Source organism: Coniosporium apollinis, assembly GCF_000281105.1.
Source record: "Coniosporium apollinis CBS 100218 chromosome Unknown supercont1.27, whole genome shotgun sequence".
Classification (NCBI taxonomy): Eukaryota; Fungi; Ascomycota; class Dothideomycetes; genus Coniosporium; species Coniosporium apollinis.
The window spans coordinates 359,339-384,363 of NW_006913289.1; the positions used below are offsets into that span (position 1 = coordinate 359,339).

At 54.5% G+C, this 25,025-nt stretch overlaps 9 protein-coding genes across 9 annotated transcripts; 3 read left to right on the forward strand and 6 right to left on the reverse strand.

Moving 5' to 3' along the window:
* Positions 1-525: 525 nt before the first annotated feature.
* On the reverse strand, positions 526-6,073 carry W97_05556 (uncharacterized protein; the record flags this gene model as incomplete). The annotated part of the gene is made up of 5 exons (XM_007783585.1): positions 526-1,293; positions 1,365-3,780; positions 3,921-4,127; positions 4,179-5,427; positions 5,482-6,073. 5 exons carry the CDS (start codon positions 6,071-6,073, stop codon positions 526-528), a joined length of 5,232 nt encoding a protein of 1,743 aa, XP_007781775.1.
* Positions 6,074-6,924: 851 nt separating this feature from the next.
* On the reverse strand, positions 6,925-7,519 carry W97_05557 (uncharacterized protein; the record flags this gene model as incomplete). The annotated part of the gene is made up of 3 exons (XM_007783586.1): positions 6,925-6,980; positions 7,037-7,391; positions 7,496-7,519. The coding sequence occupies 3 exons, from the start codon at positions 7,517-7,519 to the stop codon at positions 6,925-6,927; spliced, it is 435 nt and encodes a 144-aa protein (XP_007781776.1).
* Positions 7,520-8,221: 702 nt separating this feature from the next.
* W97_05558 (small subunit ribosomal protein S30e) lies at positions 8,222-8,551 on the reverse strand (the record flags this gene model as incomplete). Its single annotated transcript, XM_007783587.1, has 2 exons — positions 8,222-8,338; positions 8,492-8,551. 2 exons carry the CDS (start codon positions 8,549-8,551, stop codon positions 8,222-8,224), a joined length of 177 nt encoding a protein of 58 aa, XP_007781777.1.
* Positions 8,552-9,077: 526 nt separating this feature from the next.
* Positions 9,078-10,026, forward strand: W97_05559 (uncharacterized protein; the record flags this gene model as incomplete). Its single annotated transcript, XM_007783588.1, has 4 exons — positions 9,078-9,105; positions 9,176-9,253; positions 9,310-9,874; positions 9,930-10,026. The coding sequence occupies 4 exons, from the start codon at positions 9,078-9,080 to the stop codon at positions 10,024-10,026; spliced, it is 768 nt and encodes a 255-aa protein (XP_007781778.1).
* A 1,958-nt stretch (positions 10,027-11,984) lies between these two features.
* W97_05560 (uncharacterized protein) lies at positions 11,985-13,174 on the reverse strand (the record flags this gene model as incomplete). Its single annotated transcript, XM_007783589.1, has 2 exons — positions 11,985-12,823; positions 12,880-13,174. The coding sequence occupies 2 exons, from the start codon at positions 13,172-13,174 to the stop codon at positions 11,985-11,987; spliced, it is 1,134 nt and encodes a 377-aa protein (XP_007781779.1).
* A 1,209-nt stretch (positions 13,175-14,383) lies between these two features.
* Positions 14,384-15,031, forward strand: W97_05561 (uncharacterized protein; the record flags this gene model as incomplete). The annotated part of the gene is made up of 2 exons (XM_007783590.1): positions 14,384-14,672; positions 14,739-15,031. The coding sequence occupies 2 exons, from the start codon at positions 14,384-14,386 to the stop codon at positions 15,029-15,031; spliced, it is 582 nt and encodes a 193-aa protein (XP_007781780.1).
* A 4,118-nt stretch (positions 15,032-19,149) lies between these two features.
* Positions 19,150-19,917, reverse strand: W97_05562 (uncharacterized protein; the record flags this gene model as incomplete). The annotated part of the gene is made up of 1 exon (XM_007783591.1): positions 19,150-19,917. The coding sequence occupies one exon, from the start codon at positions 19,915-19,917 to the stop codon at positions 19,150-19,152; it is 768 nt and encodes a 255-aa protein (XP_007781781.1).
* A 615-nt stretch (positions 19,918-20,532) lies between these two features.
* W97_05563 (uncharacterized protein) lies at positions 20,533-21,766 on the reverse strand (the record flags this gene model as incomplete). The annotated part of the gene is made up of 4 exons (XM_007783592.1): positions 20,533-20,802; positions 20,862-21,313; positions 21,391-21,468; positions 21,523-21,766. 4 exons carry the CDS (start codon positions 21,764-21,766, stop codon positions 20,533-20,535), a joined length of 1,044 nt encoding a protein of 347 aa, XP_007781782.1.
* Positions 21,767-22,881: 1,115 nt separating this feature from the next.
* W97_05564 (uncharacterized protein) lies at positions 22,882-24,961 on the forward strand (the record flags this gene model as incomplete). The annotated part of the gene is made up of 3 exons (XM_007783593.1): positions 22,882-23,769; positions 23,831-24,833; positions 24,885-24,961. The coding sequence occupies 3 exons, from the start codon at positions 22,882-22,884 to the stop codon at positions 24,959-24,961; spliced, it is 1,968 nt and encodes a 655-aa protein (XP_007781783.1).
* Between the last annotated feature and the right edge of the window lie 64 nt (positions 24,962-25,025).

The following is a 25,025-nucleotide window of genomic DNA, read 5'->3' on the forward strand; positions in this document are numbered from 1 at the left end:
GTTCCTATCACCCAGGTGCTTGCCAACCTGGTGTGGTCTGCAGATCCGCAGTTGGCGTTAATCTACTGTAGAAAACTTTTATAGATGTAGGGTTAGTCGTTTGGCGCCTTGGGAACAAGCTGTGGATGGTGGTTCTTATATACAGGTTTGCTGGACCAGTAGAAGTTCTCCACGGCTATAGCTGCCTCACACCTACCAAGAGAATGCCTTGTATTTGTATGATGCGGAGAGATACAAGTTCAGCAGGAGAAGAAGCCGTTCATGGAATGTCAAGATACTCTGTGGGAACTCACGGTATCCTGATCCATGTTCATATCTCGTAAAGAACGGAAACTGCAACTGGTCCAAGTGACTGCACTGGACAGCCTCGCCCACATCTTCCGTAGCCCCGACAACTTCCGGCCCTCCTCACTGTCATAGCCATATCTCACGACAACATCTTGTACGAGACCGGGTGTCTGCGTATATCGCCCACAAAATGCCTTCCCTTCCTTTCCCCAGCACACCGAACTGTGACACATGTGCTCAATGCTTCTTCCCACCTTTCTCTGTACTCCTCCCAGCGCTCGCCCCACCACCCTGGCCCGCGGAGACACCCAACTCCTCCCTACTGCTCTGCCCACCCTCCTGACGCTGCTGCCGTTGCCGATCACGCTTCTCTCCCTTCCCTTTGTCAGGCAGAGAAGAAGATGGGTCCAGCGAGTCCTGCCTCCTACTCCCTCCTTCCTCCTGAGGCTTCTTCTCCGAGTGACGTCGTCTAGATTCCGCCCTCACCTTCGGATCCACCTTCATTGTATCCTCCCTCCCCTTGCCAGCTGGACCATTCTCAAATGGATCATTCCTGGGAGCCTCCTCCTTCTTCTCTACGGGCGTCACCTTCTTCTTCGGCATCGCCACATCAACCCTGTGGCCCATGCCCCTCCCCGCCTGCTTAAGCATGGGCTGCACGGCCGGCGCCCAGCTCTCCTCCACCTTCTCCAGATCCCTAACCGCACGCTTCGGATCCCTCACCACCACATTGGCAACAAAATTCTTCTTGGGGTCTGCATTGGCCGTCACCTGCGCCCAGGTCATCTTGATGGTTGTCGTGTCCTTGCTTTCGGCGTCGGTGATGGGTGCGAGCGGCGCGGGGCAGGGCGGGAGCTTGAGCAGCATGAGCTCCTCGCGGGAGTCGGCGACGGTGCGCTCCAGATTGCGGAAGTGGGAGGAGTCGGGGAGTTCGCGCGAGGAGTTGCTGGAGGATGTCGAAGGTTTCGGCGAGGGTGCGATTTGTGGAGGGGTCTGAGGTCGTGCCTGGTTGCTGAGGTCAGTGCAGTCCGGGATGCGCAGAAATGTGGTGATCTGGATGCAGACTGTCAACTCACCTCTGCGGCTCGTTCTTGGCTAGCATCGGTCGCCTCGTCCGCGTTGGGAGTGCTCGGGCTGCGAACAACATTGTCGCGCTTCTCCTCTCCAGAGACAGGCCCGACAAGCGAGTCCTCGTCCAGCTCGACAGCTCGCCGCTTCCCCTTGTCAAGGTCAACAGGAATTCCAGCACTCTTCTTTAACAGCCAAGTAAAATGGGCCAGTCGAATTGTCTCATCCCTCTTGCGCAGCTCTTCCAAGTCTACGCATGTCTCCTTCTGCTTAAAATCACGGTGCAAGATTTCTTTAGTCTTGGCGCATCGCTCCGGAGACATTGTTTCTACGCAATGCTGGTAGTAGTTCACCAACGCATCCACAGCCTCATTCTGCGGAAGGGATGCAATGGGGTGTACACCAATGCTATTGACTGCGTTATCGACCTCACCAAGTTGTTCATGGAATGCAGTCTCCGCATCAATTTTCAGACGAGGGCTCTGAATCGGCGCGAGTTCGGCTTTGCGGGTTTTGGGCGTTGAAGGTGGTGCTTGCTTCGCAGGCGGGTAGTTCTCCAGCGTTGAGTCCTTCCGCTCGATATTGTTCTGCTCTACTGACGTTGCGGTCTTCCTCTTTTTCTTCCTTGGCTTATTCTTCTTTGGCTTCGCGGGAGCCTCCCCAGTAGCAAGAGCAGCAGCATCGGTGGGCTGAGGTCCCGCTTGTGATGCCATAGGAAACGCAAGTCTCGCAACGCTGATCAAGGGAGCAAAGAGTGACAAGCTCTCAGGAGCGATGGCACCCACCATCCTGTACTGGCCTCGCACTGGTGCAGGCGGCTGACTGCTGGAGATGCCGAGACCAACAGGCTGTTCTTTGACCCCAGAACCGCCCTGTTCCGTGATAGCCACAGAGGCCTTCTTCTTCTTCGAATGTTTCTTGGGCTTGCGCGTGGGAGTAGACGCCGCGGTTTCTGGAGGCGTGTCCGTGACCGCGGATGGAACTGGCACATTTCGGGCTGGAATAGGAGAAGCGGGTTCATCTGCACTGGGAATCCGCGCGCTATCGGTCACAGCAGCTGGCCGCGGGATGGAAGTGTTCTCTGTAACCGACGCTTTGTCTGCAGCTGTCACTGTGTCCGGACTGGCTTCCCCACCGTCATGGCTTAGGTCGATAATGTTGCTGGACAATTCCGGCACAGTATGGTCCGTATGGATTTTCAATGTTGAGGCAGCTCCCGTGTGATCAGGTGTGAAAGCCTGACCATCGTCCGCATCAGCATTACGTGCAGGGCTCTCCTCAGCCGGCGTGAAGTACTCGCTGGTATCAGCCAGTTCCTCTGGAGACCCTGCATCGTTGTTCTCGTGTGCTGGGACGACTTGTTCTCCATGGCCTTGCTTATAATTCAGGGCCCCTTTTTCTGCAGGAGAAGCAAGGCTCTCCGTGGTACGATCCGACTCGTTCTTGATCAAATCGGTAGCCTTCTCTTTGCCCTTGGTCTTGTTCTGAGCTTTCTTTAACTTCGGTTGCTGCTTGCTTGTAGTACGAGACTTTTTCGCAAAAGGGTGGATTGATCCAGTCCCTTTAGGCGTTGCACGACCCGGGTCTGCGGACTTCGCAGGTGACGGAGCAGGTGACTCTTCAGCAATCGACACTTTGCGGTCTTCATGCGCAGCGGAGCGGACAGATGCGTTCTCTTCCGCTTCGGTTTCCAGGATGTTGGCAACCTGATCCGCAATGGCAGAAGCTGTCAAGAGTTCAACCGAGGCTGCTACCAATGCGTCCTCAATAAAGCCTTGCAATGCACCGGCTGCGGTTTTGCTAGACTCGGCCACGGTCACAGCCCCTTCGGCGCTCAACTCGACATCTCCATTTTGCTGAGCGATTTGGGTGGTTTCTCCAGCGGCGTCCAACGACGGCAGAGCGCGGTCAGGCACAGCCTTGGGTTGAATTGGATTGGAAGTTCTGGAGGGTTTGTCTTCAACAATGGTCGCGGATGAGTCAGTTTCACTCGTAAGATTGCGATCTTGTTGCTCTTCGGTGACTGCTTGCACGGGCAGCACCGACGGAAGCTCCGGAGTGCGCGGGTTCTCTGGCACGAGAGCGGAAGTGTCGTCCTCAGCTGTCTTCTCAGCGCTCACTGTGGACTCTTTACGGGTTTGCTGTTTCTTATGAGAACGGCTGGGAGTGGTGCGAGCTGACTTTGGGATCTTGGCAGGCTTGCCCTGCCTAAGCCGGGCTTCTGGGCTTCCAGTGGAAATCGCTGGACTCTTGTGATTTTGCAAGTCGCTTCTCGCATCCTGAGGCGAGAACCTCGCATTAGACGGCAGGATGTATTCCATTGACAGGCGCCTGTCCTCAGTCATCGTGGCGGTACGCTCACGAGACATGAAGGCAGGCCTGTCTGCATTCGAACCCGATGACATTCGTTGGCCAAAGCGAGGTCTAGTTATGGTGTTAGCGTCACCGCTCCAGAGCATTTTCTCTTTCCTTAACGTTAACGTCTCCGCACAGGGTAATTTCTATACATCAAGGTGCTGTCCTGGGGAAAACATCAGTAGTAAAAAAAGATTTGAAGCACTCACAGGTGAAGCTCGGACCTAGAAAGGAAGCTTATGCGGCGAGCGTCCTGGCGGGACCGATCCAAGGTAGAGTATTCCACACCCGAGTAGACACGTGGTCGACCGTCCTCCTCGTAATACTTCTGCGCGACTCGCACTATCAGGGGTGCACCACGCACTTTGTAGCCGTGAAGCGCAAGTCCTTTGCGAGCGTCGCCACTGCTATGCATGCTAGACCGAGCATCAGCTTTGAAGCGAAACATTTTGCGAGTCACGACTTACTGTGCGAAGGCATAGAGCTTCTCATTACGGTCACGATTGAAGGAGATAGTGCTCACAACAACCTGTGCGACCTGCTCAAAAGCTTCTGCAAGCTCTCGCTCGGTCACGCCGTCCCGAACGTTGTGGATCCAAAGCTCGACAGCATCTTCGCGGTTGGCGCCAATGAAGTCTGTGCCGCATAGATCTTGAGCGTCAAAGTTGATGCGATTGCCACCGTCACGGCCAGCTGCACCGTTCAGTTGCGGGGGCGCTTCATCCAAGGTCGGGAATGGCTCGGTTGCTTGAGAAAGGAGACGGCTACCAAGCTGATATGAGGAGTCGCGTCGACCACGTCCAGACTGGTTCTCCAGCTCCCGCGTGTAAGTAGTGCTCTGGGATCCCGATCTATCTTTGACGAAAGACCCCCGGCGGACTCCCGCGTTCACCGAGACACGCCTGGAAGTTGCTGACTTTGCGGAGAAACTGTTACGATGCGGACCTTTGCTGAAGATCTCCTCATAAGCGCACCCTCCATTACCCTTGTACACGTAAGTGATTTCGCGCTCCTGATGAAAGGTCGGTCCTCGGGGATCGAACGTGCCATTGTACTCATGCGGATGCACGTTCCGTACGTTGGTGATATTCCTCAGATTGGAGGATGGAAAGCGGTGTGGAGGAGGCTGTGTGCCTTGTGGCATCGGCCTAGCCAGTTCCATTGGCGGAGCAAAATGTATTGGAACTGTTGGCGGCTGAGACGAAGGGTTGAACTGCATCTGCTGCATGACTGGTGTCTCACGTGATGCCATGCGAGGCATGGGAGCGACGAAGTGCGGTGATTGCATGCCAGGAGGAGCTTGTAGGTAGGTGTACTGAAACTGACGGCCGTGTGGGGGACGGATGTTCTGGACGTTTTCAAGGCCACTAAAGGCTCGAGATGGTCCAGAGATAACCAGGGAGCTGGGGTGTAGGGAAGGAGAACCGTGGGCCGTGCGAGGTTCTACCTGGGATGACATTGCGGGCGCACCCATCGGCGTGTCAGGGACACTGTAGACTCCGCTGGGTCCACGTCTAGCTTGCCCTTGACGGTCTTCACCTAAGATGTGTCCATGTGGATGGATCGTGGGGTGGGATATGACGCGTTGTGGCGGTTGGAGGAACGCCTCATCGGACACGACACGACGAGGATGTTTGGAAGACGGCGGTTCCAAAGGATGCACCAAAGATGCAGGAACCGGGAACGGCTGCGGCTTCGACTGGACTGGGATTCCCCCTGCGCATTGTGATTAGCTAAGAAAGTCAGGTCGGCTGGTGACAATAAACTTACCCAGGGCCGATGGTTGTGGAGGCGGGCCCGTTTCCCGCTTCATCCGCTGCTTGCCAACGACCAGTGGCTCATGTGGCGCGTGTCGAGGAGCTAGGCGCGCGTTGTTGGGTTTGAAATGTTCCTGCTGTTCGCGCGCCAACTGCTCCAATGCGAACCGTATCTGCATCAAGCCCCGCTCAAGAAAAGGTGTGCCCAGATGCTCAACGTCTTCCTTGCTGAATATGGAACGGACGTCAGGCGTCCGCCATAACTTTGGCAGGCGCTCGCGGTTGTTCATACACCAATCGACGACAAAGTGTTGGACCCTCGACAGGTTCCATGCTGCGATATGATGGAGAACCTTCCAAAGGAACAGGTGTGAGTGAAGGTGGACGTCGGCGTTGTCGAAGTAGTCGGGCACTGCGTACTCATGATAGATCTCGCGACATTGCTCCGGATATTGCTTCCATAGCTTGTTGGCGAACTGTCGGACGTCGTAGACTTCTGCGCTGCGAGCGATAACGGGTGGGTAGGGTGGTCCTTGGACTTCGCGCGGCGGAGATTTGCCTAGATCTGTCGAAAAGATTGCGAGGCGTCTGCCTTTCGCCTCCATGCTGATAGATCGGGACCAGTAGTGTGAGGTGACCCGCGTGCAGCTAGGCGTCGCGAAGGGCCAAGCTGGTGTTGAAAGTGTTGGGCGTTGGAACGACAAGATAAGGTACTGGGATTGGAGCTTGGATATTGAGCGAAGGTAATGGATGAGAGAGAAAATCACGCTGAAAGCAAATCGAGGAGACGCAATAGCTCAGACGAAGCTCGATTGTCGACTCTAGCAAATGAAGGCGAAGAGGAAAGCGGAGTGTCGAGGTTGTTGTGGGTTGTTTTGGAGCAGTTGCTGGAAGGAGTCGCTTGAGAGGGCACCTGCGCCTTCACTTCACATAAGGAGTGACGCAATTTTTCCATCGAGAGACTGTGAACGGCCGGCCGATTCCTTCGGTGAGAGAACAGGAGTTGGAGCGTCTATTCACAGTGACATTACAGTGGAAGATTGCTTGCTTCACTTCGACAGTCAAACTATCGTACAAACCTCAACGCCGGCCCTGCCTCACACCGCAGCTTTCTGCTCCCAGTCATATGTGTGCTCCAAGCTGGCAAGTTCACTTATGACCTAGCCGTGGGCATGGTTCTATCAATAGCCTGTGAAGACACAGAGCTTTCACTCGCAAGTCATTGCTAGAGATCAATGGCTCAGGCTTCGCGAAGTCCTGCCGTATGTTACATATGCAGATCATTCGATAACAATCGTTTTGGGCACTTCCAGTGAAACCCGAGTAGAACTTACGACAGTCGGGCCGAACGTGCCATGGGTAAGGATCAAACAGAAGCTTCGTCCCATCCAAGGTATAAGCCTCATAACCTCATGGAAGGTAGCAAGCTTTAACTCCTGCTTCCGACGCGGTCCATCTACTTGGGTATCGACTTCAACAAGTTCAATATCTCCGATTCATCCGCGCCCACAACTACACACATGTCAGCTTCGATCTCATGCCCCCCAATCCTGCATTGTAACGCCTACCAGCCTTCCCCTGATTCCAATCCACAACGACCGGCCTCTGAAACGCGCTCGCATTCCCCTGCACCGTCCTCAACGCACTCCCTTCGTCATTCGCACCTTTCACAACCTCCGCTGCCTTCCCCGGCCCCAGGTATTCAAAGATGCTGCGTAGCTGGTCGCTTGTTGGCGGCTCTGTGGTGACCTCGAGCTCAAAATTAGTCCGCTCGGTTTTCGACTGTGTTTCATGGCTGGAAGCCTGGTCTGCGGTCGCATTGGCTGCGGAAGTCGCGTTTGCTTGCTTGAGCAGGGTGAGAACACGGGTGCTGGAGGCCGAGGAGGGTGCGTGGAAGAGGGTTATGGTGTTTTTGACGCCGGACTGCGGAGGATATTAGCTATGCTTAATGCAGTTGTTACTAAGGCCTTTGTAGGAGCATTTCGGTGCATATCTATGGTACAAGAAGCACGCTTACTACAACCTACCTCTCCAAAGAGTTTTTTCCACATCCTGTCGGTTTGTTTTGTAATTTTGTGATGGATTACTGCGCTCACATCAACGAGGAGCAGCTTGTTGGAGGTCGAGCTTGAGCTCCGCTGTCATCCGAGCGGAGACGCTTGGGCAGGGTCCATTTCTTGGCGTACATCGGTTTCCTGCACTCAAGTTACGGGACTATTCAGACATTAACCGTGGGCGATCGAAGCTTCAAAGATTTATTGTTTGTCTGGGCTACCCTGTCTGAGCATGCTTTCAGGCACGTGGAGGATTCTTGAATGAGCTAGTTCGTATGCTCTTGCCATGGAATTCAGTTGATCAAGCGGTGGATTACGATGGCTGAGAGTGTGGTAGAAGCGAGATCATACGGGTGCGTGGGACGTTTCAATGTACATTACAGCGAGTGTGTCAGGGAATGTGTATGGAGCACTGGTTGAAGCAATCCTGAGTTGTGCTAGAAAGTACAAGATTCGCCTTGTGCCAGATTGATCTCTCTCGTGCAAGTCGCCTATCCATCGTGGAAAACGTTCATCCTGCATGCTTGCAACCTATCGTCGACACAAAACGCCGTTCTCGCAGCTGCTCGCCAGCCGCAGGTAGAATCCTCCCATCGGTTCACTCCATCTCCATAGTTCACACCAATCGTCTAAGTAGTCGGGTTGGGGTTCATCTAGTCAATACCATCAGCACTGTTCACCTCTCGCAGCCAAGAGTCTTTAGATCCTCACCTTCCTCTTGCCACCAGTCATGGTAACGTTCACGAAGCGGCGGGTGTATTGTATCCTCTTCTTCGCGCGGCCCTTGGGAACCTTCTTCTTCTCCTGGGGCTCAACCTGTGGAAAAGGCGGATCAGCATCTCATTCGCGTCTCCTGAAAAGCCTTTTACCCGTCAAAGACGGCAACCACGTCCAAGCCCATTCATTGTGTGACTCCGACCGGTTGTCCGTGATTGAGCGGCGGCTGGCGCGGGCGCTGGTGCTTCATACCTTCGGTGTCTGCGACTTGACCTTTCCGGCACGAGCGAGGGACCCGTGGACTTTACCCATGGTTGCGGTTGATGGGGTTTAGGTAAGGTGATGAGCGTTGAGTTGAGGCGAGATGTTCTGCAAACTGGCGAGTAGATATTAGTACTTGTTCATGCAAAGTCTGATGGCGCGAGTGGATCGCAAGAAAATCTTGCCGAGACCTTGAAGAGCGGGCAGTTTCTTGCAGGAATGCACTTACGGCTTGTGTGATGTCGCTGCTGATGGCTTCTGCAAACGCTGAGGACGACGAGGTTGAGTTTTGCGCTTGTGGACGGCGGGTCTCGGCTAAAGATCACGTGGCTTTCTGCAGCACGTGATAGCCTTTTAGTCAGCACGGACTTTATCTCCAAAGTCCGTTCCTCGGAAAAGCTATCTGACGTCACCCGATTCACCCCACCTAAACACTATGCAATCGAGCTGTAGCAACAGCGTGAGATATATGCGTTGCATCTACAACCGCCCAATCCTTCGTGTTCTGACAAGTTCAGTTCCAAGGCCAAGCTACATACCAAAGCGCCCTATCTTCCGAGTAAAGCCCTTCACGAACATGGCCTCTCAGCAACCCTCCGAAGCTTGTATGTCTACTTTACTCTGGGGCCTTCTTAGACGGAAGTGATCATTAACTGATGACCGATTGATCATTAGGCTGCAATGTCCCGCCCATCGTGGCCGAGGACTACGCCTACAAAGGCCAATACATTGTTGTCGACGGGATGAGGACCTGTAAGACACCACCTGCAACCATCACCAACCCCACACTAACCTCCGCTCCCACACAGACACCACCGGCCCCGCCAACGCCAAACGCGCCCTCCTGATCGTCTATGACATCTTCGGCTTCTTCCCTCAGACTCTGCAGGGCGCCGACATCCTCGCCTTCTCCGACTCGGAGCACCCCTACCAAGTCTTCATGCCGGACTTCTTCGAAGGCCAGCCGGCGGACATTTCCTGGTACCCGCCGGACAATGACGACAAGGGCAAGAAGCTCGGCGCCTTCTTCAAGGGCCCCGCCGCACCGCCCAAGACGGTCGAGCGCATCCCCAAGGTCGTCAAGCTCCTCCAGGACAAGGACCCGCATATCGAGAGCTGGGGTATCGTCGGGTATTGCTGGGGCGGCAAGATTGTCAATCTGAGCTTGCAGGAGGGCACGCCGTTCAAAGCGGGCGCGGCGGTGCATCCGGCCATGGTGGACCCGAAGGATGCGCCGGGGATTACGGTGCCGGTTGCGATGCTGCCGAGCAAGGACGAGGATAAAGAGGCTGTGGAGCAGTGGCAGAAGGGGCTGAAGGTTGAGAATCTTGTGGAGTGGTTCCCTGACCAGGTGCACGGGTTCATGGCTGCTCGGTAAGTTGCCTGCTCCTGCGTTTCATGAGACAATAGCGAGCTGACGCCGTTGCAGCGGCGACCTGAAGAAAGAGAACGTTCGCAAGGAGTACCAGCGCGGCTACAAGGTGCTGCTCGACTTCTTCCACAACAACCTGCCGCCTTTCTTGTGAGTGCATGTCGTCTCCGATGCGCGTGGAGGATTCGAGTGTGGTATGCCCCGTCCCACTTCCTTCCCTCGCGCATCGCGAAGCGCCAAAACGTTTATCGACGTCTCTGCATTTACCCGTTTTGATAACTGACTGGTTTTTAAGAACTGCCGGATCTAAGATATGAGCCGAGCTGAGGGCGCTGTCATATGTAAATGAGGTATGAAAAGTTACCTGAGATGTTGCGCGGAACGACTAGATAGCTAAGTAGCTACACATGAACAACGATTAACGGAAGGCTCTTCACCCTGTATTCCCCGACTGTGTTCATAGTCAGAAGTGTCTCCGCTCTGTGGTCCGATCCAGCTATTTTCTCGGGCAATAAACCTCTGCAGTATCTTGTGGTGCCACTCAGGTGACGTGTTACCTGAGCGGATGCTTGAAAAAGATGAAAGGCTCAGCCCCATCCGATATCTGGAATCATAGAGTTTTTTATTGACCAGGGTATATTACGCCCAGGAATTTGCACCGGCCCTAAGAGGAGTACATACGATGTACCGTTCAGTATCAAAGTAGCAGAGGTAACTCCCGAGGACCAAACACGTGCGGGGCCGTGACGGAACCACGTTCTTAATCACCCGCCGCCTTGTACAAGAGCATGTCACCACCTTACCCTCACTCGATCTTTCCATGCACAGAAGACCAAAGGTCGTCAATCTGCTTCTCTACTACGGCAAGTGCGTAGTAATTTCGCATAGCATGAGTACTCAAGCTTTGGTATCCTATCGTCCAAACCGCGTATCAATCTTACCTGGAGGCTTGTGATACAACTGAGAGCCTAGGGATGAGAAGGCACATCTGGATCAAGCTCCCGCATCGATGTGTTGGCGCCGGCGTCGGAGTCCTTGCCTGGAAGGGCAACAAGTCCCCAGCCTTAGGCTCCTGAACGAGAGGGTTACGAGGAGGCTTTCCGGATGTGGAGGTGATGACACGATAAGGCTTCAGGATGCTAAAAGCCCGTGTCTCCCTAAAATAGGAAGTAGGAGAAATCTTTGTGGCTTAGTGTGGGGCTTTTGGTTAGAGCAGACGGCTTGAACTGGGTGTGGCCAGTCGCCAAGCTCGAGGAAGAATAGGAGATCTTGTCATCGGAGCGCTACTAGGCGGCTTTTGGGACGGTGTATTGCGCATCTCGTACCTGCGGCCTATTCATAGACCGCAGGGTTGATCCTCCCGAACGCCACGGTTTGCAATGCTGGCTCTGATCGCAGCGGCTCGGAAGGCTTCCAAGGTTTGCACCTCGGTCCAGGTACATGTGTTTTCGGGGAGATATCGTAACGTGAAACAGTTCGGAGAGATTTAAGGAACGCTCCCTCGGGTGGCGGATATCTTCCATTGTAGGACTTCGTCACATGTCAGCTTCTGCGAGGCACGTGCGCGGGTCGGAACTCACTAATGGACGCATTGAGGCCAGGCTGATTGAACATTGTGTTTTGGCTGCGTGCTGGAGTGCGCAATGTCGGGAAGAGTGTTGACGTAGAAGCCATGTATTGCTAGAAAGTCTTGTATCAGGCCAGCCGATAGTGTCTTCCCCTAATATACAGATTACTCGTATGACGCGTTCTCCCAGAGCAATACAGTCGTGTGGCAAATGCAGAGCAGCGTCAGCTAAAGAAAATCCCCTCCTAACTGCGCCATCGCAAACAGACGAAGCCTCCAAAATGCGAGCAAGGAAACGACATTTTGATACAGGAAGTGCAAAAGAAGCAAAACAAACCACACAACGCCTGCAAATGCTCATGAGTCGAACGCCAAGCCATGGAAGCCTACAACTGGTATCACGTGCTGAGCCGAACGAAAGCGAATGGCGAGAGCAACCCCTTTCCACTCTAAATCTTCTAACAGATGCGCCACCACTATGCGCCTAATAAAACCCAAACCTTTTGATTTTTCAAGATGCATGCCTGTACCAGGGTGTGGATCTCTTATGCTGGCGCAGACATGGCAGCATTGCCAGCTGCATGACAGCCGCGCTCATGCCGCTTCATGTTGCTGCGGACGCTGAAAGCTTTCCCGCAGCCGGAATGGGGGCACTTAAACGGCTTTTCGCCCGTGTGGCTGTGGCTGTGTATGCGGAGACTGCTGGGTCGCGAGAACGCCTTGTTGCACGTCTGGCAGATGTAGCGGTCTTGCGACTGCGGAAACGCGGCTTGGCTGGAATGACTGATGTAATGATGATGTTGCCACGGATTCGATGCCGGGCTCGCCGACGCTGGAACTGCCACGGGAGCTGACGGAGGTGGGAAATTGGACGGAAGCGGGCGTTGAGAGTACATGCCGGGCTGAGAGAAGCCGTCGGGCGAGTAGTAAGAGCCGGTGCCGGTGGATGCTCCGCCGGGAGAGGATCCATAAGGGGAGTTCGCACACGGTGATGTGTGATATGGTGAAGGTTGATACGGTGAGGTATGATACGGTGAGGTGTGGTAAGGCGAAACGGATGGGTGCGAGGTTGCCGAGTGGCGCTTCATCGGTGCTACTGATGGGACAACCCGCTGCTGATGCGGGTCCATGTTGTTCATTGAGCCTAGGTAGTAGGGCGCCGCCGTCGCAGAGGATTGCGAGGAAACGGTGGAGGGAGACTGGTTGCCGTCAATGACGGACTCTGGCGCCATGGGAGGAGTTGGCGGCAAATTCATGGCGGGGTTGCTCACGATCGTCGGTGGACCGAAAGCCTGCGGAGCTTGCGGGACCTGATTCGGTCGATGTTCTGATAACGGCACAGCGGCTGCTGCGGCTTTCTGTGGTGGTGGCACAGCTTGAGTGGCTGGAGGTTATATTAGCAACCGAGGGGCGAAATTTTTTCAGTTGCGGAAGCCATACCTGTCTCCTGACTGGGACGCGTGCCGTCAAAGCTGAGCAGACTGGAGATTGAAGGCAAAGAGGGTGGCTTCTGCTCTTCCACCGGTGGGGAAGGCGGGGACCTTGGAGCGGACGGACGATGATATGTGGTGAAATCGACCGGCGGCTGTCCTGAATATGGATTCGGCACGAGTGCCGACGCTGCTTGGGGCTGAGGCTGATGAGCTCGAGTCCGTATGTGCGCATACGGATGGTGACGTTGGTAATGGTGATCGTGTGTCTCACGAGGACCTTCTCTTCCACTGCCGTTTACCATGCTCGAGAGTCGCATCGCTTGGAAACGCGGCCAGAAGAAGCCCTGGTTGGAGAGCAAGAGCGCGGAAGCCAGAGGATGGTGATGTGAGTTCAGGCAGTAAACGGTACTAACGGATGCCGACAAACGCGCACAGAGCGAAGACGGTGATCTGAGAGTGGCTGCCAGCCCAAGGAGAGACGACAGATACGTTGAGACGGCGACAGAAGGTGATGTTTTTAAGCGGTGATGGGGGCGGTCTGAGTTTGAAGCATTCACCGGAGCAGTGGCCGAATAGATGAACTAAACAGGTGAAACGTGAAGGAAACGCAGAGGCCAGCCGTTAAGAGAGCGGGCCGTTGTGGTCTAGAGATAGTAAAGTAGTACCCGCTCCACCTCTGCAATGGCGATGCAGGTGATCGACCACCCAATTAGCCTTTTCTCGCAGGTCGACGCGCTGATCTTCGTGGGAGTCCTTGTCGCGTCGATCAGTAAAACGTGGTCGGCTGTGGGAGTCTTCGCGGAACGAGCCTCGCAGGGAACGAGGACAGCGATATGCAGTAGATCAACCAGAACAGGCAGCGCAGAGGAGTGGGAAGTTGCAGAGCCACGAGTCCAGCGCGACGGATAGATTCCTCGGTTAGATGGTATGATGACAGGTGCTGACAGGGAGCTAGCCCGGAATGCCCACTTCAGATGTCAGATCCGCCTGCGATCCTGGGGGAAAATCGTGGGCCGACTTCAGGTACACGGCTTGCACAGGGTTTCCTCGTATGAAGTTGTCCTGGATCGATGTCGAGCCTGAGGCTGCAAGAGGTTGCGGGGTGTCGGCGCAGTTAGATCAAGAGGGTCGTCTCGTACTCAATGCGGGGGCGCCAAGCGAGAATAGGTAGAAGGTCTGGCACCAGCAGTGGGCGTGGCTGTTTGTCGGGGGAGAGGAAAAGGATGGAGAGTCACGAAACAGAGAGCGGCAGTGGGCAAGAAAGTGACAACTAACTAGTTACTGCGCGCATGCTTTAAGACGTCCGACTATCCTCCCTGGCCTGGCCTTGGTGAGGGACCAAAGCAGTTTATCGTGCAACACTAACTCGCCAACGCGCACGAGTGCCCCCAGCCATTGGCGGAGAGCAGAAGGAAGGGCGCGGCCGGTGCTGGCATGAAGGAGTTCTCTAGGCCGGGAGAAGCAAGTGCGGTAGGCGCAAGGCGATGTGAGGGCTGAAGCAGTCGCGAGCAATGCTCCGAAGGAACGGCCAAAGGGTTCTGGCGGCGGCGATGATGATCTGCGTGGCTTGCTGGCTCGCTCAACTTGGGCCAGTAGCAGGGCTTTGCGACCGGCGAGAAGGCCCAGGTCAGTTCGCTCAGCAGGCTATGCAGCAAGACCTCCCGACCCTCAGCGAACGAGGCGAGGCTTTCGAGGGCGATCACTGGTCGCTGCTGGAGTTGCTACTCTGGACGAGCGATCCAATCGACAGCGCCCGCCCACAAGTTCCTGGCGATGGAAAACACAAGCTGGCACCTTCTAGTACGCAGCGCAGACAATAGTCTGTCGGCAGCACCGAAGGGCAAGCGCGGAAAGACAGGAATTCAGTCGCCTCGCAGCGCAGCAGCTGGCGTTTGGGTCCGTCGGCGGTGGCTACCAATGTTGGAGCTCCTCCGCGCAGCAAGAGCCCACAAGAGCCCACAAGCGCGGCATACGACGGCAAAGGCAAGCCCGCTGCTTGGCTCCTGCGACGGCTAGCCGTGGTGGATCTTTCAGCGAAGGACGGGACGATCAGCACCAGTGCCATGCAGCTAAAATCTGGGGCCACGCTTCCTTCGAGCTGCCACTTCAATCTATCCGGCGGCCTAAGGCTGGAAGCGCGACAGCTCGCTGCTCCATGAGACGAGCAGCATCAAAGGCGATCAGTTGACGCAAGCCGCTCGCTCCACACGCGGCCATGCACGGGATTGCCAGATCGACTTGCCCGTCGTAGAAACTGACCGGGTGGACACACGTGTAGAGCTTCAGGGAAAACGTGTCCATCGAAAGTCCCGCTCCGCCTCAATGATGCAATACATCGCGGGGGCATCAGCTTCATATCCTTGCCGATGAAGACACCGTTGCGATCGGTGAGCGACGGACAAGCGAGCGGTTTTGTCCCGGCCGTGTCACTTCGCACAGAAAACCGGCGCTGAGGGCTGACGCTTGCTTTACACCTCGAATCAAAGGGTGCGGAGGCCTCGGTTGCCTTGGGGTGCATGCGCCTCAGGCACCCTCACCATCGACCATCCGATAGTCTCAAGGGTTCGCTCGAAGCCACGCCATTCTCTGTCAAGCGTTGGCCGAAACAGCATGGCGTGGGATTAGAACGGCAGCCAGTGTTGAGACAGCCGTGCTTCAACACAGCCAACGATCGACAGCAGCCGACCTGAGCGCCATAACCCGGCCTGAATTTCGCTACATCACGCCTGGCATGGTGTTGCTACCGAATCCAGACTGCTAGCTAGGGTTGCATCCTAAAGTGGGCGGAACGACATCATCACCGCCCACATTCTGACAACCTCGTTTACGTGGCCATCCAGGAGCATGAAAAGGTGTGCAGACTCCCTGCCCTCTGCGTAGCGAGTGATGCGATGCAGCAAGGGTTTCCATGGTTGTCTCCGCAGCAGCAGGCGAGAAGACACCCTCTAGTCACTGTCGCACTCAGGCGTCTGTGCAGCGCGTCTACCAATGACCTGGGAATTCGATTCTGTCGGTGGGCTTGTCAAAAGCTGCACGACCAGCGACTCGGAATCACGAACGCCGCCCGAATTTTCACTGCTGCTGGGCCGATGTTCTCCATACTAGTTTTGATCACATGCAGTTTCATCATCAGAGTACTGCTCGAGTCCCTCTCGTCCACCCTCAAGACAACGGCGCGTTGAAGGCTCTTGGCCGAATGAGCGGCGCAGAAGGGATCCGGCTAGTCCTTAGCGCGTGATCTGCCCGGAAGCCGCTACGGGCTACCCATGGTCGAAAGCGCCTGTTTGGGCCTGGCGAGTGCGGATCACAGTGCGGAAAAGAGGCGCAAGGCCGCTGATCACTCAGCTATGGAACCACGGAAGCTATCCGAAGCTTCGAAAGCCGTTGTTGCACCACGTCAACCACGTTGGCCATGCGCTGCGGAAAGGATGACCCTGGTTTCGACACACGAGATTCTCGTCGGGATCAACATTGACGGATGCCGACATGACCGACGTTGAATGCTCTTCGACAGTCGAACACAAGAGAACACGTCTCACAACCTAACATGGCAGACGCTTCGAAAGCTCTGGCCCGCGTCTCCAAGTCCGTGCGACAGACTGTGCCATTGTATCGGGTCTGTCGTCCGCATCTAGGCTGCATCAGTCACCGAAGGGCTTCCAGGGCCCATGTGATAATTAATCCTCCTGATCTTCGATGGCACCCTCTACTTGATACACGCTATGGTCATCCTCGACAGCACTCTCTAAGTCGCGATCTGCCAGGCACGCCTGCTATCCGGTTTGGCCCTTGACGGCGATCGTTTCCAGCGTCTTGCCGTGTCATCCGACTTGCTACGTGCGTAAGTCTCACCACTTCCCCTGGTGGCAGCGGGTAGCAGGCCTGTTCAAACATGGACTCGGTGATCTGGAGTTCCTCAAGTGCGATCGGAGTAAGAGACCGGGACCTCATAATCTTCGGCGGCGGATCATAGAGTGGTAAGGCTACTCAGCGTTTTCAAGGCCAGGATTGAGAGCACGAGTCCCCTTCCTTGAACAGAGCTGAGGGTTCGAGGCACGTACCGTGGACTTCCATCTCCCTATGGAGAAGAAAGCCCGTAGTCTTCTTCATGTGCCAATCAGGTACAGGCCGTCGACTCGACTGCCATGAGTTCATGGGAGCCTTGAACATGTAAGTCACTTAACGGCTCTTGTGTAATTACGGTTCTTGAGGATACTTGCATTTTCTAACTCGAAAGCAGACGCATGTGGGAGTGACGCCGCTGCAGAGACCTCTCCCTCATCACACAGTCTGGTGGCTGTCATCCACAGCGCGGTTCTCAATTGCGTTACGCATTCCCGTCTCCGACTTTGAGCCAAGTCAGCCTGGTGACCGTGCCACTCCGGACGAAACGCAAGGCGACGTGCCGATCAACAGGTACACCCGTTTGCCGACAGTTCAAGTGCCGGGATGCCTCTCTGCTCGTCAAACCTGAATATCTTCTCTCGGCCCGGCTCATCTCAGTTATTGGGTTGCAGCGAGCCTAGACTATGGGTCTCACGAGATGTTGCATTCTTGTTATCACAACTGGCGACTGCATGCAAAAAGAACGAGCGGTGTTTAGTGCCTGTAGCCTCACATACCAGGATCCCTTCCGCTCCTCCATTTTCCCGGATATTCCTGCCGTGTCTGCCTCCATCCTTGCTGAGTCTTGCGCATCCCAGAAGCCAATCCACTCAATAGGCGAACAAAAGACCGATTGCCCCTTCCCATTCCCGGCAACAAATCCGCCCCTGGTACCTGTTATCGGTGGACGTTTCGGCGCTTAAACCGAACGCCCGCTTGAGATTTTACATCACAGTTTCTGAAAAGGCGCGACAGCCACTCTATGGAGCTGCGCTGACGACCGTGGCTGCGGCCTGAGGCTCCGAAAGGCAAAGCGCTTAACACAAGACGAGCCGCTGGTCGACGCACAGGTAACATGCAGGGATTATCGAAGCTTGGACAAGCAAACGTACGTAACTGGTTGACCGTTCTTGTTACCAGTACCAGAGTTCAATACGGGGCGCAGATGACGAACGCGCTTCTGCAGCACGCGATTGATAGTTCCATGCACCTCCATGCCCAATCTCGCAGGCGTAAACGGAACGGAAATATCGCATGCGGGACATCAATAAAGGCTTGGCCTGTGTAGTAGAGTGGGTCGCGTGAAGATCAGCAGACCGCGTGCACATGCGCGAAGATCGCATGGGCGAGGCGTGCGCTGCGTGGGCGGCGTTGGAGGCTGTGCGACGCTGTGCGACGCTGCTTTTCCGGGTTGGCCGTGGATCTCGAGGGATCTGCAGGTATTGCGACATCAGCGGCGCAGCAAAGCCGGCACATTTGCAAGGAGAAGGTTGTTTGCTTCAGAAGCCGAGATGCTGTCGACGCAGGAGCGCTGGCGCAAGCTGGTTTTACGAGGCAGTGGCGAGGGTGGCGCCTATCAGTGTATCATCTGCCGACATGCAAGCCATCTTAGGACGCGGGAACGAAACCTGGACCGTGGCCGTCAACGGTTTGGGGGTGTCCTGTCCCGTTCTCTCGCGAATGTGCCCGAGCTACTCCCCAGCCCGCTCTTGGTGCAGCGGAAGGCAGAGAAGCGTGGGGCTGCCAGCGCTTGCGCAACGCCTTTTGAAGACTGAGGTTGAAAAATGCAGGGAGGCGGCATCTGCAAGTAATCACTGGGTCTAGAATTCGCCCTTGCAGACGGGAACGCTGCCACTGCCACGAATACAAGGCGCGCGCGTTCTTCCAAGACACGAAGCCGCCGGGTTTTCCCCCACCAGGGCGCTCTGCTGCAGAGCGACACATCAACTATGACCGCTAGGTAGAGTCAAACAGCGGCACTGAGCCTGGAAGGCCGACCGCGAAGATTGTGGAGCACCCCATTGCATGCATGCGGGCACAATCTTCTGCGCCGAACGTGGACTATCATTCAACGACTCCAGAACGCTCGGAACAGCCTTCAGTAGTTGCGTTTTTCTTCGGAAGAGACGATATTTCCCTTTCGTGAAGCGCTTGCGACTGCACCTAATAGAGTCGAGGGACATTCACAGCAGAGTTCCGAGAGAGAGCTGCTAACTAGGCTGGAGGCCAGGGAAGATCTCAGAGCTTCGCCTTCGAATCTCTACCCTCAAAGCGCGCCCTCGCTCCAAAGTCTGTTCCAACCCTCCGCCTGGGGCCCGTCGTCGATTTGCTAACCAAAACTCCCATCCAATGCTGATTCTGATTCCTTTCGATGCCACGCAGCCTCTCACCCCTACAACTCCCACCCAAGTCCACCCCCAAACCATTCCCGCCACCCAGTCTTTTCCCCAGGCAGCTTGCTCCTCTCCATCTCCTCCCTCGTAACATTCCTCCATTCCTCGACCGGGATCCACCCAATATACGCCCGATCCCCAAACCCGCCGATCCAATACACCTCCTCCACAACCAGCCTCACCCACCTAGACTCGTGAATCCTGTTCCCGGGTAACCACCAGGCGGCATCTGGATGCTTCTTGACAAAGCATGCCGCCACACCCGCCTTGGTGACTTCGTCCTCGTCTAGCTCCTCCAGATGCCCGATCAGCGAGAACCGCGGCAGCGCGGCGGCGGAGTGGAAGGCATGAGACGGCGGGTGTCCGTGCTGCGGGTGCCACCGCAACGACAACGTGATGTTTGAGCCGGCGGCCACGTTCTTGAAGCTCGTGGCGATGCTGATGGCGAGGATAGTCGGGTTGCCGGTTGAGGGCTCGCAGTCGCCGTAGTAGTCCATGAGGCCTATTGGGGCGCCGCCTAGCCCTGAGGGGCGGTTCTCGGACGGCGAGAGGGAGTCATGGCTCGACGGGAAGACGGTTGAGAGCGTGCCGATTGTCTCGAGGCTGAGGATGCGCCGCGCTTGGATGGCGGACTCGTGGATGGTGGGGATGCGGTAGTCGGTGTTGGAGTCGTCGGGGGAGGGGTTGGAGAAGATGTGCTGAGGCGAGGGAAGGGAGGAGCTTGTGGTAAGCGTTGTTAATAGGGAGAGAGCTGCGAGGAGGCGCATGCTGGATGCTGGGTGCCCGTGATGGGTCTGCGTGCCTCAGGAAGAACCAAATAGAGCGGACACTACCAACAGCTGTGAGACCTCTATCTAACAGCTTAGAATGACAACTTGGTGGTATGAAGCGATGGCTATTGGATGTGCGACGCGGATGGCAAATATGATGCTGAGGGGTTGATAACGCGCTGCACGTGCCATGAGCCGCTGTAATCGAGTACATAGGCATTATGTACCGCTTGTTTGCTCCAGCTTGAAAGTTGTACGCGTTCCAATTGCCACCCGGTAGCCGTAACAATACAATCTCTAGGTAAAGATCTGGCACGTTTACAGTGCTTGCTCGCATCTCAGCACTGGGGGCTGAATGCGCAAGGTTAGTGACTTGAAGCTGTCTACGATCAGATAAGATTCTGTGACCAACTTCATGCCATCTCTCTGAGGCAGTCATTAGTCAAGCGTCAACAGTATCCGACTGCTTTCTGGCGGCATGAGTGCGAAATCTTGAGCTGGGACGCATCAAAACTGCTTGCTAGCTACAATAGTCAAACCCTATAAAGAGAGAGGAGCCAGTATCTACATGCGCTTTTAGTATTATTTCATCCAGCGGACCAAAAGTCTATGCTACTCCGTGCGAGCAGGTCCGAGCCGGACTGCCTCATCATGAACTATTGCAGGGATCTCATCCTCTAGACTTGGTTCTGATGGGTGCCACTTAAGATTTGCACGTGCTCTTGACGACGAAAGCATTGCATTAGTACCCCAAAGGACAGCACCGTGAGGACTCAGGCGGTTGGCTTCATCGGCATCGATAGTTCTGTCGACGGATGCTGTATCAAGGAACCCTTGAGCGTGTGCTTCCTTGGCGATTTGGGCAGAGAGTTCGCCAAAAGCCTGGAGTTTGATACATCAATCAGCGGCGACACAGGAAAGTAGAGTAAGTGAGACTGTACCATCTTCCCGTTTTCTGGCAAATAGATCCCGTCCTCATTCCACAGACCTGACCTGCCGTCGACTGCGGCATCTAGCAGCGCAAGGAAGAGAGAGCTAAGGTCATGGCTGTGGATGTTGCTCCAGCAGCTCAGTCCAGCACCGAGGCGGAAGCCTTGACGTTGCTGCAGGGTGATTCTTGCAATCTCTGGAGCCTGGATACTACGTGTATTCACCGGCCCTCTGCCCACTCCGTAGATTAGCGGGCCGACAACAAGAGCTGTCTTAATCTTCGAAGGGTCCTGTGCAAGGACGAGGTTGTCCACAACGCGCTTAGGGTTCTCTGTGATGATTGAGCGAATCTCAACAGTGTCTTTGAGATCGTCGTAGATTTTGGAGCCCGGTTCTCCATATCTACCCTCCTTGATGTCCGGACCCGAGAACATTGATGCTCCCGATATCTGTATCCAGTAACCTATGGATCATGGTTAGGAAAAGATTGACGCGTGCTCTGTATTCTACATTGCAAGGCCGGGCGAGTTTGAGTCTTACCAGGACTTGACCGACTTGCATCGCCTAGCCCTTTGGTGATAGCCGCGGCGCTTCTGTCGTGGTTTGTACTGGCGAGATCTGAGACTTCATAAGTACACACGGTGTCACAGCTGGAATAGTGCATTCACGTACGGAAGACGATATCGGCGTTTCTGGATTCTGTTTCGATGAGACTAGTATCATCGAGGTCGCCCCGAACAACGCGGACGTCTGGAAATGCTTTGCGGACTACCAGTTCTTTCTCGGCATCCCGCACGAGGCAGGCAATCTGATGTTTTGAGGTCGCCGAAGCGACGATGCGATGCAAAACCTCGCCGCCGACATATCCTGTCGCTCCGGTTCTATTGTTTTCATGCCAAGTTAGTCCAAATCTCATGATATTTTGACAGGTTTGCAAAAATCGAACTAATTAGAAACAGTGTGTTGGTTTATGAGAGTCCCTCATACAAGAAGATCTTGACCATGGTATTCACCCTGCTTTACCACGCCCTTTAATGTAGCATATATTTGACTTAATGGAATGGGGACCTCTTTGGCATTATGAGTATCTCAAATACTGCTTTTTGTTGTGATGTTTTCGGGGAATTCTTTGTATCTTGGCAATACCCAGATTGCTGCAGTGTGAAGTCTCCGAAACAAGCAAGAGACTCCGGCGACATCAGCTTTGTGCTTGGCATTGGTCAGATGGATCAAGTGTCACCTAAAAAATGCGTTGCCGCATTGAAAGATACTCGTGAACATTAAGGCGGATAACCTAGACGCGGTTTCGAAACTGGTTCTAAGTGACTGATGCACGGAAGAGTGAAACTACTAAACATCTTATGCATTCTATGGTGTGGAACCGGTCCTGTGGCTTACCCCCTCATATGACCACGAATCCAGTTCAGTTTTGAATCAGGAGTAAAACAAACAGCAACCAAGATGCGGCAACGGACTTTTGGACAACCGATCGTTGAATTGTCCCCTCACTTTCCCCATGTAGCCAGCGGCTAGCCTCAACCACCTCGCGAAATTGGGAGATTTGCGGAGTAAACAGACCTGATTGCTGCTCGCTCTATCTCAAATGTCCCGCTCGCCAACAGCGAGGCTTTGGGGACTGGAAATGTCGAATTGGGAACGCGACAACAAACCGCATCATCTTACATGACCTGGTCTCGTTCATGCCTCCGAAGACGACACAGAAACGCCGGCGAACGCATTCCCTCGGCGGCTGCGCGACTTGTCGTAGACGCCACGTCAAATGTGATAAGGTCCGCCCACTCTGTCTAACATGCAGAGCGGTTGGCGTGACCTGTGAAGGATATTCGGCAGACGTGCGATGGGTGCCATATTCAGCGTCGACGATCAACAAGGACTCGAGCGGGGAAAAATCTGAGAACAATGGAATCAGACGACATCTATATACAGGTTCAACCCCTCTGTTTGACAGATATCGCTGTACGTCTGACGGGAGCTTGCATAGAACAATCAAGAGCGTCTATGAGCACAGCCATGAGAACGGACCTTGGCTCAACTTCCGTCGACGCCTCCCTTACAGAAATTGACGCAAGGTCTAAAGAACCGAACAGAGAGAATATTGCAGTGGGACCTTTTGGTGTACTCAACTTCAATTTGAATGCGACTTTCACTCAAAGCCAAAATGTCCATACAGACGATGCCGGCCCCGCTGAGGAGCTGCCAACAGATACGCCGTCTACCCTTGACTCGCTGATGAATCTTGACGATTCATTGCAATGGGCCGATCTATTTGAACTTGACTTTGATAATATGCTGATCACACAACAAGCCCCCTTCGTCTCCGGCGCTCAAGATTTCTTTTACGATAGCTACAACGCTGGATATTATGAGCAAAAGCAGCTAGGCGATGAGCCATACACCACAATGAATCGACCTCAGTCTGCTCAGAATGAAGTGGCGAGAACTACATCGCTGCCGGAGCCATTACAATCGCTTGTCGGTGTTCCAGCGTCAGAATTGGAACCCCTTGGCGACATCCAGGCTCTGCTGAAGCATTTTCAAGACCATGTCATTGCACAAATGGCAGCGCTGCCAATCGGCTCGAAATCTCCGTGGAAAATTCTTAACCTCTCATCGGCTGTAGAGACTCTTGCCGAGATGACCTTTCTGGGCGGAAAGAACGTGAAACATGCTCATGCAGCAAACCTCTACGGTCTACTAGCTTGTTCAGCGTATCACTTGGCCTCAAACCCATCAATCGCTTCATCGCGATCTGTAGAGCATTGGGAACAAACGGTTGTTCAGACGAGCAGGAAAGCCAAAGAACATCTACAGAAATCCCTGCAAGCTGAACTCCAAGGACCAAATAAAGCCAAGTACAAGGATCAACTAACGGCAATCTTGAGTCTGATGGCATTTGCTGTAAGAGCTCCCTGATATTCACCAGTCCGTTGTGAAAAATGGACCACTGACTATCCGAAAGGTTATTTCAGGCAATCAAAAAGACGCGCGATGTTGCATGATAGATGCAGAGCGTTTACTACGACATCGAGGCCTTGCAAAGCGCGAAATCAGCCGTAAAGCACGCTTGTTGCATCACATCTATACGTGGGTGAGAATCGTCGGAGAAAGCACATATGTTATACATGACTACCAAAGCTATGGACCGCTCGTCAACACCATCAACGATCGAGGCGACAGTCGACGGACAGACACCAGCAAAACCCACACAGGCCACAATGCCCGACTGGATGACTTTCTTCGCCTCAAAGCACATCAATCCGACAGCGATCTTGAAATTGAAGATCCCAAGGACTCCGAAGTTGGTCTCCACGACATCCATCTCGAAGATTCTCGCGAGTTCTCGGACCATATGTACCTCCAGATATACGGCATTCCCGAGACTTGGCTGAGTCTCGTCTCCCAAACGACTCGTCTGGCGAACGTGATGGATGCGGTGAAAGCCAGCAGCAAGGAGACAAGTATGGGACTTCTGGAGTCATTGGAAAAGCGGGGAGCACGTCTCGAGAACATGATCTGCTCCTTCGCGTCGAAAACCTTGTCAACGACCTCACTTCAATTGACTGAGGGCAACAACGATAGCGGTCAGAGTTCCCAGTTCCCGCAATGCATGACACCGAACGATCAAATGCTTCGCGCACTCAATTCAGCCCTGGTTATTTTCTTCTACCGACGTATCCGAAACGTAAACCCCTGGATCCTCCAAGGCCACGTTGATGATGTAATTCAAGCGCTCCAGGAATTCGATACAGCGCTCCTCCGACAGGGTCTCGAAGGTCCTGGTACAATGTGGCCTGCATTCATGGCCGGATGCGAAGCGATGGCGGCTTCGAAGCGAGATGCTCTGATGCGATGGATTGAGAAAGGATCTTCCAAGTCTGGATTGTATGGATTCAAGGCTGCAAAGGAAATGATGGCGGAGTTGTGGAGGAGGCGGGATGAAGTCAATGCTGCTACCAGTTCTGGTAGTGCCCGCAGCGTTAGTAGCGGTGGGACGAGCAGCACGGCGAGTAAAGTGTACCGCAAGTCTCACACGCCATGGACGTGGGTTGATGTGTCAAGGGAAAGAAATCTCTGGCTGATGCTGTGCTGATGATTTACAATATCTTTTATGCCATAACGCCCTTCACCATTCTCAGATCGTGTCGTAGGCTCAG